The sequence below is a fragment of the Ammodytes marinus genome, assembly GCF_949987685.1.
Source record: "Ammodytes marinus genome assembly, chromosome: 8".
NCBI classification, from domain to species: domain Eukaryota; kingdom Metazoa; phylum Chordata; class Actinopteri; order Uranoscopiformes; family Ammodytidae; genus Ammodytes; species Ammodytes marinus.
In genome coordinates, this window is record NC_137212.1 from 28,403,949 (window position 1) to 28,423,282 (window position 19,334).

Consider the following 19,334-nt stretch of genomic DNA (forward strand, 5'->3'; position numbering starts at 1 on the left):
TACAGAATGCTGTCAAAGTGGTTTCATGCTCAGGGACTACATGTCCACACATGCTCTCTGATACAGATTGAATTAGGAGTAGTACTCTGAGGACTTTAACACATCCATCACGCAGCTCTGATTAAGGGACAACACTGTTTTGACTCTGCAGTCACAAGATACAGTAGAGCGGAGACTGTTTGGACAGACGGACTCCATAACTCAAACCTCCCAATTGGAATTCCTACAAGCTGTGACTAGCTATAGCCCAATGACAACTGTTGCTGTGGCTTACACCCTCCTTTGTGCTTCAGACTCAGCGTAGAAAGTGAGAAATACCCCAAACAGAAACATGATGCCAGTATAGGGTAGGACGGACATGCTGCAATGATGTATGGATTCAATAAATGATACATACAGCATATTTAAGTAAGAAAACATTACTGAAGTGTACTGTTTGGGGCCATAAAGAGACAAAAAACAACAACAAAGGAACAGTTTATCTGAGTTTACATGAATATTATTATTTTGAATTTTTAAGTAATTTTTTGCAAGACACTAGGACCTTTTTTTCTCTGATCCTTCCTCCGTGTACACCCTGCTACTACGCTACACACTCTATATTGTTTGGATAATATGAGAAAGGATAGAAATTGTGTGTAAATTTGATTAATTGTAAAAGGAATAAAATAAATCTATGTGCCAACTCACCCTATGAAAAACCTTACTGCAGTCATGTCCAAAGAAGAAGCAAAGAGAAAGCGAGCGAGCTGTGTGTCTGTGCTGGCTCTGTATGCCAGAAGCCACCTGTTGAGATGGCTTTACACTTGTATCGGTGACACCATCTGGGTGGGGCATTGCCTCCCTTAGCTCATCTCCCCCAGCCTTTTTTAATGACAATCACTTCCTCTGGACTGATTGTTGTAATGCAAACATGGGTGTCATGTGGCGTGGGTTCTACAATGAGGTTGCTCAAGACGGGATACTCTACACCCCGTCAATGAGTTTCACCTGCGGGAGTTTAGATAACGCATCAAGACTCTGGAATAACTGGTTAAAAACCATGAAGTCATCTTGACATAGTCACTATGCATAGTTTAAGGGTGATTCAAAGTCATCTGATTAAAAAGGGAAAAATATTTGGTTATGATACACTAATAAAAAATGTTGGCATAAAAAATGAACCCACGCATCAAGAACAAATTATATTACTGATAAACCTAAAGTCTAATGCATCAAATAGATACAATTATCATACAGCGAATCAATAGTGTCTTTCATTAATCCCATTCCTGTCTAGTAAATAACCAGTTCATTAAAACCCCTATCCCACAGTTTTCAATGGAGGCTCTCCGTTTAAAATGTTCGATTACTTTTTTAAACTTTTGAAGGCCCATGGAAGACATTATTCAACAATGTAGTCTCAGAGTGAGTAGTACTGTCAGTGTCTATATGAGGAGTATACTCAACTTCATGTGCTAAAAGAGCGGCCTGCCCCTTTTAATACAAGGAAAAACTGACTAGGGCACAGCTGGCTTCCAACTCAATAGCTGAATGGGCGAAAAATACTTCAACATTAAACAATAACATTGAAGTGTTTTCATATGACAGGAGCTCCTATGGGACCATGAAAGGATCACATGATATGCTCAACGCTACCTGTAAACACTCACGTTACCCAGCCCATAAAACAAACAGTGGCTGAGGAGGGAGACTTAATCCAATGCGAGCAAACCACTTCACAACCACAGGCAGCTTCATATTATTGTTAGTTAAACCCTCTTCCAGGCTTACACATAATTCGTATTTCCACACTTTTTCCCCCAGTTACACCCACCGACTATGATACTGTATTCTCAGTAGCCTACATGTAACTGAAGAAGTACCAAGGGAATTTTCCATAATTCCATTCCATAAGTGTTTTTTCCCTACAGACGCAAAGGCAAAGATTCTGCAGCCAATGCTAGCTGTATTTGAGCATGCTAACCTACTCACAATGATTTGTTATTGTTGATTCTATGTTAAGTGGTTTGAGAACTGAATAGATTGCCATGGAATTTTAAAGTTAAGGTCAAGTCACATTTTGTATTTTTCTTTTTCTCATGTTGGTGCTAATAAATTCAAAGGATGACCAAAGTTAAATGTCTTCATCCATTTCCTGACAATGTATCCAATACTTATGGAGATGCTTCTACTGTACTACAGTCTGTTCCAAAGTGGTGGACCAATCTACAGACCAGCTATACAGCCATAGGTTGCTAGTGTGGCTCAAAATCCAATTATGCTAAGTAACAGATCCCATTGCTGATAATGTCATGCCCTCAGGCTGGCCCCCTGAACTCGGGTCCCCATTACATTCTCATGGAGGGCTGAAGAAAGACTTCCTCACTGTCACAGACAGTCAGATGCCTCGCCTACGGCCGTAAGCCTCCACTAGCCGACACAAAGCACAGCCAGAGACACGGCTTATGTTGTCACAGCTGCGCCAAGGCAGTGCCACTGGTATGCCCTGACAGATTATAAAGACCTCACTGTTCCACTACTACTGTAGTTTACTGCCCTCTTTCTCTGATAAAGCTCTAGAGTAGCAACACAATAAAAAGAAAAAACACACCAGATATGCCCCAAGAGTGAATGAAGACACCAGCGCAAGAGAAAATATAAATAAAAATGCTCAAATAGAGCTCAGTGCCTTTTATTGTTGGCTTTCAGTTTTTATTTTTTCTACCCCTGAAATCACAAATATTAAAAACAAACCGATATATTTTGGCCCCTGCATATTGAGCTGTAAACGTGGGTAGAAGTTGGTTTACTAGCAGGCTACGTCAAATGAAATGTACTCACCCTGTGGCAGTGTTGAGCTGTTCAGCAGGTTTACTCTCCGTCTGGGAATATTCTGTGTCAGACTGTCTTGCAGGAAGTTGAATCTTCTGTAAACACAAACAGTTCCACAGGAACAATGTCCTTTATGTCAAAACCAGCCAAACAATCCAAACAAAAAGAAGCTTTCAAAAAAAGCCAAGTTCTTGTCTTTTGTAGCTTCCTGGTTTTCCAAAAGTGAATAATAAAAATCAGCACGTTGATGCCCCTCTCTTTACCTTAAGTTGAGGGTGTGTCCTTATGAACAAACATGGATTAATATTTGACTTGGCTCCTTCCTTTGTTTCTTTTGCTTCAGTCAGTATGTTAGTCTTAATGAGATGTAAATCCACCTCAAGGGGATCATACAGTACATCTTTTCAAAGTTTAAAAGGTGTCAGCCATTCAGTTTTTTCTTCTTCCACACACCCGTTTACAGAGCCTAGGCTGTGTATAAACACTGGATATTTTTTTCAGTGCACACATACTACGTACAGGTAGCGTGAAATATTCACTCATTTAAACAAAAAGTGATTTCGACAACAAGCATTCTCCAGAATGGCAAATAACAACCTCGCATCTTAAAATATTCCAATACATTGTTTGTTCAAGTCATGAAAAGCCTCACCTGTCCATACATGTCAGCCGAAGGAGATGAGCGGGATCTCTCATGGAAACAGGTGCTTTTAGTCCTCTCCTCTGGTCCTGGATCCAGAATGTTATCAGCTGAGTGGTACCGTCCAGAGGCTTTAGTCTCCTGAGCCTTTTTCTGTTTGGTCCACCTTGCCTCGTACTCGGCGAAGGTGCCCAGTCTTTGCTGGTCGAGGACAGACAACGTCTGTGCAGAGTAAGGACCTCCCTGGAGCTCTTCAGTGTATTCTCTGCTCCTCGTGCCTTTCATTGTGCCCTGTGTTCCACCGCTGGAGGCCAGACCACGGCTCTCTGTGGGGTTCTCTGTGTAGCTCTGAGGGGAAGTGTTGTTGGGGAGAGCTGGTGTCCCTCCTTCTTTAAAGAGCTTATGCTGCTCTAGTGAGGAGCCTGCATTCTCACTACCAGGAGAATCTTCCTTCACTCCGACTTCATGGATTTTGTCAGGTTCGGAGAAAGACCGAGCCTTCTTTTCTGTAGCAAAACGCTTGCGGCCACCGATTCGAGTTACCAGACCAGCGGCCCCTGGCCCTGATTTACTTAAAACAGACTCGGAGACAGTGGGCAGAGGGGGGACATCTTTACGGACCGGTGCTGAAGATGGGTAGTTGTCCAAGGCCTCAGCCGCTGGGTGCTCCAGTAGGACTAGGTCTTTTCTCCTGAAAGAGGTGGCCTTGAGGACCCTGGCTTGTGCTTCCTTCAGGTTATCCTTGTAGGTGTTGTTAAAGGAGCCATCTGCAGAGGTCGGGACGGCGCTTTCATTGGACCGCCTGGCCTCCTGATCATCTTTAGTCTCACCCTCAGTACCAGGGATGGTGGCTGCACTCATGCTTTTCTGCAGCCTGGCTCGTCTCATCTGAATTTCATTCCTTAAAGTTGTTGCAAAGCGGTCGCTGCGTCTTATCTGCATGCTCTCCAGTGACTCCTGGGAGTTCTGGCTTCTGGTTCTCTGATCTTGGCCCGCAGCGTCCATGGACAGAGAGTGAAGCATGGGGGTGGCTTGAGGGCAGATCTTGTTGCTCACTTGGCCGTGATGTCTGCTGTCTTGGGGTAATTCTCTAGGTTGTATTGGCAAAGACCTCCGCTGTTCAGACCTTCTGCTAGGAGGATAACTCATGAACTGCGCGTCTGCATTTTGTCCTATCTGACTTACCCTATTGCCAGAGCCGGTTTGGGGACCAGAGGTTTCTAGTACAGAAGCAACTTGCTGCTTACTGTGTCCGTTACTGTCTTTAATGTGTGAGGAGTGTTGCTGCTGATGGGGCAGAGTATACTTCACATTGGTGACTGTGTGTGGGCTAAGAGAGTTACGCTCATTGCCAGTCTGTGTCGGCTCTACACCTGTGATACTCCTCCTGTCCTCTGATATTCCTGACAGGATCTGGGTGTTGGGCTGCATGGGCTGAGACGTTGTGACGCAGTAGTATCGGCTATGTCCACTGCTGTCAGTGTTTTGGTCAGTGGCTGTGGTTAAGTTCCTTCTCTGGTTCTGACCAAAGTGTTGCGCAGAACCATTAGTAGGCAGTTCCTGCAAGCTACAATAGTAGCCACCTACGTTCTGTGGCTTTGGTACAGCCGTGGTCCAGGGCTGAGAATAAAAAGTGCTTTTGTCACTGTGGTGTCTTTGATGGTACGGCTGGCCTTGTCGGACATCGCTGCTGGACAGGGAGTACTGCTTGTTCGAGCTGAACTGGTTATCGTTCGATTTATCAGATGTATTGTAAAAACTGTTGCTATCGTTTTTTGGGGATGGGTTGTGGCTCCGACGATTGTCAGTGGGAGCCTTACAGGGGACAAATGGTTCAGGTGCTTCAGGGTGAGCTTTAACAAGCCCCCTTTCATGTACCTTAGTCGCAGCAAAACTGTCACTGCGTGCGGGTGGGGGTGGAGGGGGAGGAGAGGGTGAAGCGGCCTTCTTCTTTTCAGGGACGTGCCAAACGGGTCCATAGCTGGCTCTGCTAGAAGTGGAATGGCGCGATCCAGCCGAGTCCTCAGTGTGCGGCCCCTCGCCACCTGCACTGACCTCCGGCATCTGGAAGTACGCCAACCTATCGTCCTGTTTGACTCCCTCCATCAGGCTCTGGCCGTTTCTGCCGTTGTTCTGCTTCCCTCCTGCGTCCCACTGGTTGACTTTATAGAGCATGTTCTCAGTGGAGGCAGCATTGCTCTGTGTGAGGGTATAGTCTGGTGTGCCGGAGCTGGTGGAGAAGGAGCTGTAGGCCGAGTCTCGTTTCCCTCCTCCCAGTTGCTCCATACTGTTGTTGGACTTGGCAGGGGACAGCTGACCGGCAGGGTACGGGTGGGAGACATGCTCTAGACTGTCCATGCTGCCCAGGGAGCTGAACTGGTCGGACACTCTGCGCAGGTTTGTCTGCTCCCAGCCAGAGGAGAGGTCGGTCGAGGATGAGCTGGAGGTTAAAGCAAAAGGACCAAACTGTGAAATTACCGAAAAACAACTTATTTTTCTCTAAAAAACAAAGCCATTAGCTGATATCAATCAAGGATGTTTTGTAACTTAGTCTATACTGTCTTATGGCTGATTCAAACTAAATGTACCTCTGCCATCTGAGTAAACACATAACATTTCCTTATATTTTAACCTTTTTTTTCCAGAAGATAGAACAATTTGATTCAACAAATAGAATTTATAACTTGTCTACAGTAGAACTAAACGCACACTTAACCCAAACGGTAGTAAACACAATGGCACAAGTCTGTATCTATAATATTCCATGGAAAAGCCCCTTGATCATTATCGTAATACTTAAATTTTCTTCGTTTGATGTTTAACACAGAATCGAGAGGCTAAAAACTTCGAGAACCAAAAGTTACCTTGCATCATATTTGGTGTGCCAGACTTGCGGGGGCGGAGACTGCGTTTTGGCAGTCTCCGATTGGCTTTCGTTGAACTTGGTGGAGTGCCAGGAGTGAGGCCTGCTTATGGGTTCATTCCGCCTGCAGAGAGGGCAGAAAACACAGGCTGGATTACAGACTAGCCTCTTATGTGCTGCTTGCGTCCACATTCTGTTTTCTTCAATAGCTGGCAACACTGCAACTCAACAAGTAAAACATTGACTTGTTTCACTAGGTTTTTAGTTGTGACTTTAAACTTAATTTACAACAACATTCAAAGATGCAAAAACTGCTTTAGAGGGTTTTTGTCTTTTGTGTCTTTGTTTAATTCAAAACTCATACAGTTGTCATTAATGAACAATGAAACATACCCTTTAAAGCTCTTTCTGAGTGGCATGGCAGAAAAAGGTGAACAGAAAAAAATCAGTCTAAAATGACTTAACACCTACATAAATCCAGTGTTTTTTTTTTATAAACAGAGACATACATTTGTGTATTCAAATCATGGACAGTGCATGCATGCCGTACAAATGGAATGAACATCAATCATCTAATTTCATGAAGCACAAGACAATCCAAAGAGACGTGCCAATAGGTGCAGGCAGTAAACCATGGAGTTGCTACGAGAAGGAATGAAGATGATGACATCACTAGATGAATGATTAACATGATTATGGTCACAGGGAGTGGAAAAGGGGGCAAGAGGTCCTACTGATTAAGATGAAGCCACAGAACCGTACCTCATGGAACTTCGCAAAATCTTCGTGAGAAAGCTTCTCGCCACATGCACGTCATTCTCTGAGGGCATTTTCTGTGTTACAATATCCACCATTTTCATATTCCTGGGCAGCAGGAGGGAAGGAACACACACACACACACATACACACACACACACACACTCACTAACTGTGACTGGACTCACAGTAAGAAGACAGAACAAAGACCACTGGACATTCAGTTTGTGCACACTTTTCAAACTCTCCGCCGATCACACTAGATAATCTAAATGTTCTTATTCACAGGACAGTAGTAGGCGTTCTTCAGAAGTGTAAACGTCTGCTCATGCATTGTGTTATAGCGCCCTCTTCTGGTCAAACTAAAGCGTTACTCATAATGGCACACAGCATGAAGAGTGTCGTGGATGGTGATTAACATAAGATTTACCATTTATGATGGACCTACAACTCTGAAGATAATACCATAGTCCAGCAAACACAGCTTTAGTCCTCTGTCATTGGGCCCATTATCTAAACAGTATGTAGCTGGTGGTGCTCAGACTTCACCATATGGTCCCACAGGGAACACATGCCCAGCATGGGGGCATAGGGCTTAACACAATGGAGAATGTCTTACACAATCAGATCACCCCTCCATCCAAGCTGTCGTCTGCCTCCCAGACAGCCTCTATATAGGCTCACAACTTACATTATATGACAGACACAGTGGACTTTGGTCCTTCACTACATCTGTAGGGATATCAATGTAGCTGTGTGTGTGTGTGTGTGTGTGTGTGTGTGTGTGTGTGTGTGTGTGTGTGTGTGTGTGTGTGTGTGTGTGTGTGCCATGTTTAAATGGGGAGGGTTACAGGGAAAAACAAGGGGCTGATTTATTTTAAATTATATATTTTCAACTCGTATAAAGTGGGAAAACAAAGTCAATTCAAGGCCTGTGTTTTTTAATTAATTTATTTTGTGTGGGGTTTTCTATTATTATTATTATTATTATTATTATTATTATTATTATTATTATTATTATTATTATTTTTTTTTTTTTAGATTGTATGCCTTGGCTTCTGACATCTATCAAAGAATCGTATCATTTAAATGAGATACGTGTTAAAAAACTCTTTAAATATTGAAACTTTTGAATCTTTGTATTAGCCTGAGTCTTCTATTGTAGCTTAGAGAGACAAATAGTTTTAATGACAGGGAACCGGGAAAGAATTTTAGACAAAGACAAAGCTTTCCCTGCTTACGCTCTCATTGACTCAAGACGAGCCCGAGCCATGAGGTCAGGAGGTTCTGCCCCCTTGGTCACTTTGTCTTAAGGCCTTCAATGACCTGATGACAGTGAGTCCAAACTAGAGCTGAAATCCAACTGCTGGGGTAAAAATGAATAACATAGGCTATTATATTCAAACCCAACACTGATTTTATAGATTGACCTTTATTAGATTGAGACGGAGATTTGGTGTAGCGCAATAAAGTGGGACAATTCCACAAAATGAATAGTGGATTAAAGTTTAGGCCTGTTTAGAGGACAAAGAGCAGCCAACATGGAGCTCAGTCTTCCTTGTCTCCTCGCAGTCCGTGTTTCTAGGGCAATAGGAGCTAGCCACACATGGCGCCCGGCTATTGGTATGCAAATGAAGCTGGTTTTATTAGGCCTATCGTCAGGGCTACAGCTGGGCCGGCACAGATATGCCAGGAAAGTGAATCACAGTGGGCTAGAATGGGGGGCAGGGGGAGAGACTGTTTTCTGAGTGATCAGTTTGGAGCCTCGATTCACTTCAAATGTATCCAGTACCAACCAGTCCACGTTTAAACATAAAGCGTTCACCTATGCATACAAGGCTGTTTATAAAACAGCACAAATTAACGACCAATTAATTAATAATACTTTGGGAGGATATTCCCAGATGATTATCTTTTATTGTATTACCTATAAGCCCTTCACAGCAAAGATTAATTTGTGTTTGGTTTTTAAAATGCTAAGTCTTGCTGATCATGGCTTAACCTAAATGAAGGATGACCTCATACTAAATGATAAGACAAAAACAATTGGGGACCAAAACAGAGTATTAGGGTCAATACAACCTGGTTAAGAAGGCAGCCCCAATATGACCCCCTAAAAACAGCAGGTTTAAGGCCAACACAAAAGCAGGCCTTCGTCAAATGTCAAAAGTTTTAAACACAAAAAAAAAAATTATTCTAAAAACATACAATGCTGTTCACTTTGGACTCACCAAACATCTGGATGAAGGAATTCAAAATGGGCACAAAGAAGAAATGTGTAATCCAAAAGATCATACAATAACATCAGAGTGGAGCTCACTTTGGAAGGGAGGCCATTTGTAGCAGTTTGCTGGTCAGGCAGCACATTCCACAGACACTTCAAAGAGCAGCCAAAATAAAGAGACATGCAGCAGGCCTCCGAGCTCTGAGCAGCTCCACACCACTCCAACATATATCCACTATACCTCCAAATGGACAGCTACCCACCACTCCTTCTCACACACCTCAATATCAACACACAGCAGCCATGACTAAAAACTAAAGTTCTCTGGGCAGAATAAGGGCAGATTTCCTCCAGGATTAAGAGAGGGGGGTGGCAGCAGGGTGTGTATAGAGAAGGAGGAGGAGGGCTATTGTCACAGCCAGTCCCCTTGGAGTATTCCCCGTACCTTGCCCGGTCTCATTGGCTCTAAGGGGCTCATATGCTAATGATTGGGATGAAATACCGGACCCTTCTCTTCTCCATCTGCCCTCTTGTGCGGCAGACATGCTTTTCAACCATTGCTATGGCAACAGGTTGCTCTTTAGGGGTGGAAGGGCACCCTGTTTCCCGAAAGCCTCTCAGGGTAATGAGCATGAGCCACTGCCTTTGAAGCAGGGATGTCAGCAAGACATGGCTAATACTGAGCCTCTGAGACTACTGCTACTATGTTTAACACATTCTGTTGTACTCTTTCAGTTAGTACATTCAATATATGAACTTTAAATAGATGGAATATAAAACAATACCAATACTATCTGAAGAGATGTTACTCATATATAATAATAAGGTTGTAGTCAGTGGTCGGATTGCAGACATGAATCAGTATAATAATGACTTTTTACGTTAATTACTACATTTGAAAGAATATTTGGTTCTGTTTAAATGTTGTTCTATGCCCTTCTTGTTAAGCAGGTGCTGGTGCACACTAAGATGAATTAATATATTCATGGATTTATCGTTTTATATTCATTTATTTACAGGGATAATACATATTCATTTGCAAAAGTTAACCAAAAGTTAAGAAATAAAGTTCTACATACAACTAATGTCTTCTTGTGTCAAACTTGTTTTTCAAGTCAATAAATCTGAGGCCAGGGTTCTGGGATTTTCCAGCACAGACTGGATTCTATTCCTCAACATCTCCAGAAAAAGTCTTTGGGAGACTGTGGTATATGGTATGAAGCAATCAGATACTCATATTAGTTAGGATCTGGCTCTGTATATGAAGGAACTAATAAGTGACAGGAGTTTACCAACTGCTGTGCAGTTTGAAGTCAACAAGCACCGAAACTTCTAATGTGCAGGCCGGCTTTATGAAATTATACAAAAGAAGGGGGCGCCTTTAGCTCAGTTGGTAAGGCGTCCCCCCCATGGGCCTCGGCCAGCAGCGGACCCGGGTTTGATTCCAGCCCGCAGTCGTTCTCTGCATGTCACTCCCCTCTCTGCCCCATTTCAACTCTGTCTCTACACTATCAATAAAGCATAAAAATGCCAAAAAAAAATATCTTAAAAATAAAAATAAAAATAAAATAAAAAAATATACAAAAGAATCCAAAGTGAAATGTATTTATTTTTACCAATTTAACTGAGTCCATGTACAGAGTGTCACTGTACAGAGTATAGCTGTCTCAATGGCCTTTGAATAAAGACCATCCAAACAGCATACATTGAAGACAAACTTGTGCTTGACAAGTGTTCTTTCTGATTCAAATGTGCCCTGGCACAAGAGCAAAAGGTCTGGTGACAGGCAAGATTAGTAGAGAATGGTTTCAAACTAAAGCTGATAGGAGGGCAATAAAAACCACAGTCTTCTATTGTGAGGGAAGCAATTAAGCATACTGTCCAAACAAGGTTTTCATTGTGAGGGACACCTCTGTCCTCTTTACAAGTTGAACTAATGCCTCCCATGTGGAGAGGAAAGTTAACCAGAATCACTTTGGATTTGACCAAGGTATGAGATTTTTATCGTAAAAAAAAAACAAAAAAAAACTCTGACAACAAATCAAAGACTATGTGGCTTGGACAGGCAGATGCATTTACTAATGAATAGCATCAGGCAAATTCAATGAGGTTGTATGCGCCCAACCTGCACTTTGCAGGTGAGCCCATGGCAACCATTTGGTCCCTGAGGGTCTGACAAAGGCCTCCTTCAGCAGGACCTACAATCAAAGCAGTCATGTCTGGGGTGAGAGAGGTGAACCGTGAGCAGCATGTAATGACCAGCACATTCCAGGGCTGAGTGGCATTCCAGCTGTCAAGTCACTGGCTGGTTTGCACTGACCCACAGGCCAGAAACACCTGCAAACCTTTTGTCTGGGGTCCAGGGTCTGAACAACATCACTCCTGCATCTCAAACCGTCACTTGTTACACGTCAGGTTGTCTGGGGGGAAATCAGTTCCTCAGATTGCTGGTATGAATTCACAAACAAATTGTGGGTTACTCAAAGCACACAGTTGGGCCTATCTTTAACCTGTTGTTACAACAATAGTGAGTGCATTTTCTGCAGTCCCTCATAGACAGTGTTATACTACAAACAATCCATAAAAGTGTATGCAGTGTAGTTTGCTAAACTTGAATAAACAACAGTATGAGAAAAGGTGAACAAAACAGTAAAGACTGTTGTAAGGTGTGAGAAATAATTTAAGTATTTGTGTAGCGGGAGCCATGACATGCTCTGATTCTAGTTCCCTGAGGGTAAACTTCCCCATAGACATACAACCAATAACTTGTATGTGATGACATAAACGAGAACATGGAAATGTCTGCCACTAAATATGTGGGTCAAAAACTGTGAATTATGTTGCACATTTATTAGCATTTAGCACCAAACTGCTATTTATAGCAATGTCCATACTCAAAGGTTAAATATTAGTTTTTCCAATAATGCAAATGATTAAAACAAGCCAACCTTAAAAAACAAACATTTTAATGCAACCAATAATTTGTCTCAGATTAACATACTTTACCTCCTGAGATGCTTGATATCATTTCATTATATCACGTTGAAAAAAAAAAACATAACATCTTATTATTTGGTCAGACTGCATCGTTAAAAAAACAAAAATAACTTCTTTCTACTTAGCAAGTGATACCAACTTCAGCGGCTCTCTGTCAACTAACCTTGGCAATGGAACAAACCAAAATGAAACCGAGGGGTGCACTCAAGAGGGGGGCTACATTACAATCTCTACAAAGATGATTTCCTCAGCTGCCTGCGACCCAATCTATTTTAAGAAATCTGCTTACCATAAGAATTCAGTACACCACAACACTGTCTTACTCAGAAAACAAAGACCGGTGAATGTAAGCCAGTGCACAGCAACCCCTACTGAATGCCTACACTGTAAGTTAGGCCAATAAGCTTCTCCAGGTATAATTGGATTGCGGACTAAACCCCTCCGTGGGTCCAACTCATCTAAAATAGCCACAGATCTATTACCATATTAGAAACAGCATTTTTGATGATAGAAGAAGAAGCAGTCACGTTCTATAGAAAACATCTTTTAGAATGCTAAATCATGTAGCGTGACTGTGGTCATTCTGTAACAAAGCCAGAAGGGGGAAACCAAATGCCACAACAAACTTCTGGCTTAACAATGTAAAGTTTATTGACTCAAGTAAAAAAGGAGGGCTAACCAGACCACAGGGGTCCTGCAAAATAAACTGCCATCTGCCTTGAAAGGTAGACACAATAATGTGAACACCGGATGGGAAAATAATATTGCTCTTGCGTTCACTGTTGCAATATCCCAGCTCCAGAATGATCGGTGCCTCTGTGCTGTTTGTGTCCTTGATCTGGGTAAAGCTCCTTTCAAGACAAGGGTTGTCCATATTATACTGTACACTTCAGTGACACATTACTAGAATTCCACTTTAAATATGCAGCAAATGAGAGCTTTTGGATTTTACAGTTTGCAGAGCATTACAATAGCAAGCTGGAAATGCATGCAAATGCTCATGTGGGACAATTATATTTGGTGACTACATGCAGTCGATAGCGTTAATTAATTTAGCATAAAAAGATGTCATTTAACTTAAGCCCAGACACCTGTAAATGTTTTCAACAAGTTCGATGAAGCAATCAATTGCAAAGTCATCCGTAAAAAACTTGACATACCAAAGTTGAGTGTGAAGAGTGAACAAGGCCGTTTTTTGTCGAGGCTTGTGCAAAGAGTGATAGATACTTTCCCACAGATAACCACACCTGTCTATCTATTCTCTATTAGTGACATCATGTGACAAGCCTCTCCCCTTCTCCCAAATGACACCATAACCAACAATCGGGCATTAGTCACTGCATGCAAAATAAATCAAGCTCCGCCCTGGTGCTGTCTGTAAAGAGGCCACACCTAGTAGACAGGAGCAGGTTTTGACAGCTTCCTGATCCTTGTTCAACACATGTTCACATTATCCCTCAGATAAAAGGAAAAGGCGTTTTGCGGCGGACACCTTGACATGCTCAGGCACAGATCAAGCTACTGTCAGATGTTAGGGCTCCGTATGGGCACAGGTAGGGATGTGGAACGCTACGCTGTTAAATATATTCCCCACACAAACGGAAACTGTCTACACAAGATGCTCAGTGAGGACTTAGATAAAACGAACAAAAAATGAAGCTGTATGGGACTCTGTTGCTTTGCTGTATATTTTAAGATCAGACTCAGCCTTGTTATTGTGGCCTTGGAAAATAAGGGACTGAACATGCTATTCTAGAGGGACAGGACAAACTAAAGTCTTTAATGCAGATGAGCAGAAGGAAGAAAGAGTCCCATGAGACTAAAAGCATTGTGTAAAAATGCAAAAGGAACAATAAAACTGGTCCTTGTCAGGAAATGTCTTTCTCCACTTACAAACACACTGAAATTAAAATTCCCACATCCTTTAGTTTTGCCTTCACTGCTGCTTTTCTCTAGCTAAATCCACTTGGGATTTCATTTGCCTGGTTTTGAAAAGAAGATACACGTTGCTGCCACGGATCAGCTTGGAAACAGGCACATATGCTGGCATGCTTGCTAGCAATAAGCCATGATACAAGACACTGACAATGTACTAAAAAGGGTATTGAATCTTATTTGACATCCATGAGAAAACCAGACGAATGATACTTACTCAAAGTTCTCTAAGTTTCCAGTTCATAAGGTCCACCTGGCTGAAACTAATGCAGTCTAACACAACAGCACTGCAGTACATCCTGTCTTTATGATGGTCATAATGTTTAGTTTTTGTGGACATTGTTTTAAAAGGTGTTGATAAAATGTTATAGTTGTAGATTTTTGTTGCTGTTGACCTGTATGCATTACAACATGGTTTATGGCCAAACCTCATTGATACGAAATGGTCTGGCCAAATAATAGTGACACCTGTTGTATGATACAACAAAACACATCGATAGTCCCACAACTACCAAGTTAAGAATCTAAATAAGTCAAAATAAGAGTGTTTCCCCCAGCGCTTTATTGTTAAGGTGGCCGCCTTAACAACGCCAGCCCCCCCCATTGACTACCGACCAACCGCAAACCAGATTTTTAGGGCTGCACAATTAATGTACTAGCTTATTAAGAAGCTGGTTACAAAATATATGTTTTAGTGCCTTGAAGTTGTCCCCAATAACATAAGTAATTGAATAGACCCAGATTGTTGCAGACAGTAATGCATCCTTGTTTCCACACCCTATACACAACATGCCTGTTGATAATAAAACACAATGAGGGAGAGTCACAGCCGCGTCCTTGTGGACAGATAAATGGTGAGTGGACTTCCTTGTACGGTAGGATTTGTTCAGGGATTACGTTATGATATGATACAATAGAAAAAAAGCGACGCACTGGGCAAAGAGGAGACAATGGGACCAGTGTTTCACACATACGTGTGAGCAAGGCCATTGGTAAGAAAGCCTCCAGGACCCAGGCTGACAAATGATTCATCAGTTAAACAAGATATGAATACCAAACAATACATTGGGAGTCAATAGGTCAACAAGGACTGGCTCATGACAAAGGGATTGAATGTGACCATTTATTGTAACAAGCTTACTGTTCCTGTTCTTCGGCCAATAAGATGGTGTGACATGTGTGGTGTAAGGTGCTGGGAAGAAAACAATGCAAACAACTAACTAATGCCTTATCACAGAAGGCGTCAGACCAACTCACTGATAAAGAATCTCAGTGCCAAGCAGTGTCATTTGCATCCAGACTTCCCCCTTCTTTGTCCTTCCCCACACACACCTTCCTGTGTGTGGGATCTAATGGGGTGAGTGATGTCATCGGCGACCTCTCTTCCTTCTTTTAAACGGGATCATGAAAAACTTCCGTCGCCTGCTGACATTCTTAAAAACTTGGCAAAACAGGACCGTCGAGCCACCGAGTAACTCAACTGTGACGGCTAAGGAAAACCCCCAGAAAACGCTCGAAAAGGACTACTGACACTACTCTACAGTGAGATAAAACAGCTGGCAGAGCCGGGACCTTACGTCTGCATTGCACTCCTCCGTAGCCTTGGTTTGTTAGGAAATGTTACCATGGGGACCTGTTAGGCTGAGAGGGGGTGTGTGTGTTGTGCACTTGTGACAGCAGCAGATGTAGGAGGAGGGGAAGGGCACGGGGATTGGTTACCTACCTTTTCACCACCACACTGAGGGTCTTGTGGGAGCCTTTCACCAGGCAGATGGCCTCCTGTCTGTAGCCACTCAGGGGAATCTCGTTGATGTTGACGAGCTCGTCTCCCACCTGGAGACCCACGGCCGCCGCCTTGCTGCCCTCCTCAACCTAGAGCACAAACACAGCAGATGGTTAAAACTGAGGATCAGCAGAACACCATTTTACAGTGATCAGAGGATTGCAACAAGCCAGCTAGTTAGCCAAGTGGTTATCTACTACGGTTCAGGACATTCTGGCAATCTTAAGCCATCTCTCTGAAAGTTTCCTCCCATAAGAATAATACATTGAGCCTCTCTGATTATGACTTAGCGTTAAGAGTCAGAAGTAAGCTGACAAAGTTGCAGTAGGTAATTATGGTAGCTTACTGATTTGTATGTTGCACACAGTATATGTCTAGACAAATTCCAGTGAGATACTAACACCAATTTTCAACCACAGCTTTTATCTTGCAGTGCAGTCCAGTTTATTATAGCAAATCCAATTTAGGCATTTTTATTGTTATTTGATAGGAGAGCGAGACAGGCTGAAATGGAGAGGGAAAGACATGCACCCTACCAGTTGAGCTACTGGGTGCCCCACATCAACCTTTGTGTTTGAATTAATATGAGAGGAAGGAGTCTTGTGCAATCTGTGGGATAGGTGTGGGAATTCAGGAGAAACTAATATGTCACGATGAGCCTCTGCCATTGGAATGTAGAAGCTAGCATGAGGAGACAGAAGGGGCCAAGGTACTGCACACCAGTGGATTGTGCCATGCACATGGCGGCGCATAATATTTGTATTCATCATCAGATTATCCACCCGCGCATAGTGAATATACAGTTTATACGTTGGTGCCAAAATACAAGGTGCCAATAAGTTCCCATCACAGTGTTGTGAAAGAGATTACGCAACCTCAGACGACCTATCCTTGGTGCTCCTCTACTAATGCTACTCAGTATAATGTGATAAACAAAAGCCTGATGTTTACTGTAGGCTTAAAAGCCTATTGTAGTGTGGATTCCTCTGATGTGACCTTTTGTTCTAGCTCGTGTGCTGTGTGTGTGTTTGTTTGTATGTGTTTGTGTGTGTGTATGTTACATCTAATTCTTGCCATGTTGCACCAACAGCCATTCGCGTTTTTCCCATGTAGTGGGTATCCACCGGAAATGCACCTGTTGGAAGTACTATCGAATAAATCATTAAATACATCTTCACCACCTTATAATTAGCTATTATAGAAAGACTTGAGGCAGTAGCAGGATAATAACATCTTTAGTAACTAAGGAGGCCACCATAGATTTTTGAATTCTCCAAACGGGAGGGTTAGAAACAGAGCGTTTCACCACTGAATGATGCCAACATACTGCTATATTAAACACTTCACCTTTAGAGAAAGGAAGACAAATATTTAAATGATATAGCTTTCCACTCATGAGAAACTTTAAAAAGACTTCAGCATATTTTGTGTGCAAGTTCAAAATGCTATTTTTATTTAAAGAAAAATACTTTCCAAAAGATGATTTATTAGATTAATATTAGAAACTATAATCCAATCTGTATTTCAGTTGAGTTACATAAATCAGTCTTAAATTTAATAGAATGCTCATGGGATATGCAAAGAAATGCACCGAATAGCAACCAGTCTCTTGCTGACATTCTGTATATATTTTATAGGGTAACAGTGACAGAGGAAACACAAAGTGTATCAAAGTTAACAGCAGGCAGCTAGGCCAGTTTCTAAAGAAGACAAGGATCAAAAGCCTTAAAAATACTTCAAAACGTTACTGTCCAAGCCAGTGGCATGGTGTAAAAACAAACTGGACTGTGTTTGTTCGATGGCAGACACCTGGAATAACACTTGCGTTGAAGGGAAGTGCTGTAAGCAGAGTACAGTGCACTGTAGTCAGCAACTGCTAGTGTTGGTGTATCTCCCCTCTCGGAGAAGGGCAACATAATATACGTTATTAAAGTGAGAGAAGCTGAGCTACAGCAAAGGTCTCTGAATGTGTCAGCTATGCCCAGCGCTATAAGGTCAGTGCTGTCCTCACGCTGACGCACACAGTCAGATATGAGAGGTGCAAGGCAGCACAGTGTGTTCAGTTTGGAAAAAAGCAGCGAGAACTTGCTTGGCAGTTGGCACATTAGCACACAAAAGCCCAGCTCTGCAGCTGATTATCAGTCCTCCGCTCAACCTGTGAGAGGGGGCTTGGGGGGGGCATATGACTCAATCACAGAGGTATGTGTACATTTACGGACCATTACGTGTTATATGGTCTCAATCCTCAGCACAGAAATCCAGAGCCCAGATAGCCCTAATCAAAAGCCCCTTTTCATTTTTCAGTAATAGCGGACTGAGTGTTTTTATGAAGGCTGGCTAGATTCCCGAGCTGGTCCTGATATGGTAGTGTATTTTGTAGAGAAATTGAATCACTGACTCATGCATTTACAGTAGGTAACTGGGTTTAAAATAGGGAACAAAACAGCCCAGTTTTACTGACACTGGAAACTCATTCTCACTACATGACATTAGCTTGAATACGTTTAAACTGTGTGACATTTACTAAGTCTTCAGAAATAGATGCCTGGCATACACTAGAAGACTTGACTCTGAAACCATCTCAACTAAAGACAATCCGTCATAAGTCACTGAGTTTTTAGTGACAGACTACAATATCTTGCAAAACAAATAGATTCCTTTTGAGATGAGTATTTCCCATCCTGCTCTGGGGCAAAACAAAGGGATTTCAGTCAAATAAAAAGGTATATCAGGCAGCAGGCAAAATGGAATTGACGGACTCAAATATTTCCCAAGTTAATATTAACAAGTTTATAGATGCCTTACAGTTGTCAGCTGATGGGAGGCTGAGAGACTTCTTAAGAATTTCACTGACAATTACTGCTGCCATACTTTGCTGTTCGTACAAACAATTTGTGTCTTCAACATCAACCACTTGCCAGGACATCTGTGAGACCACGTCGAGCTACACAATAGTCTGGCTTTGATTCCACATAACATAACAGGAAACGTGGCTCCACATTGACTAAATATTTGAATAATGTCAAGAAAAACAACAAACAGTGTCAAGTAACAAAAACAATAAAGGGCAAATAAAGGCAGCGTTCACACAACTTTAAGTGGGGGGAGATTTACACTGCATTGTTCCCATTGGTCGCCCTATCAGCACGGGCCACATCGTGTGCTTTGTTTACCATCTTCCTCCAGGCAATAATCAGTCAAACTCCAGCCATCCTGGATGCCGCAGTGTCCTCAAAAATAGCCCCATGTCTCTGTGTGGGCCGTGAAGGGAAGGATGTGGTGGTGATGAGGGGTGAGCAATGTATCTCTTTTTGCTGACAGA

The 19,334-nt window shown here is 42.5% G+C and overlaps 1 protein-coding gene across 2 annotated transcripts in view; it reads right to left on the reverse strand.

The window, feature by feature from the left end:
* The window catches only part of shroom2a (shroom family member 2a), a 33,175-nt gene that overhangs the window by 7,248 nt on the left and 6,593 nt on the right, over positions 1–19,334 (reverse strand). For both annotated transcript variants that reach the window (XM_080032669.1, XM_080032668.1), the window contains exons 3-6: positions 15,953–16,101; positions 6,319–6,441; positions 3,467–5,894; positions 2,824–2,909 (exon numbers count right to left, since the gene is read on the reverse strand). In XM_080032669.1, coding sequence (XP_079888795.1) covers positions 2,824–2,909; positions 3,467–5,894; positions 6,319–6,441; positions 15,953–16,101 — 2,786 coding nt within the window. The remainder of the gene's footprint in view (positions 1–2,823; positions 2,910–3,466; positions 5,895–6,318; positions 6,442–15,952; positions 16,102–19,334) is intronic.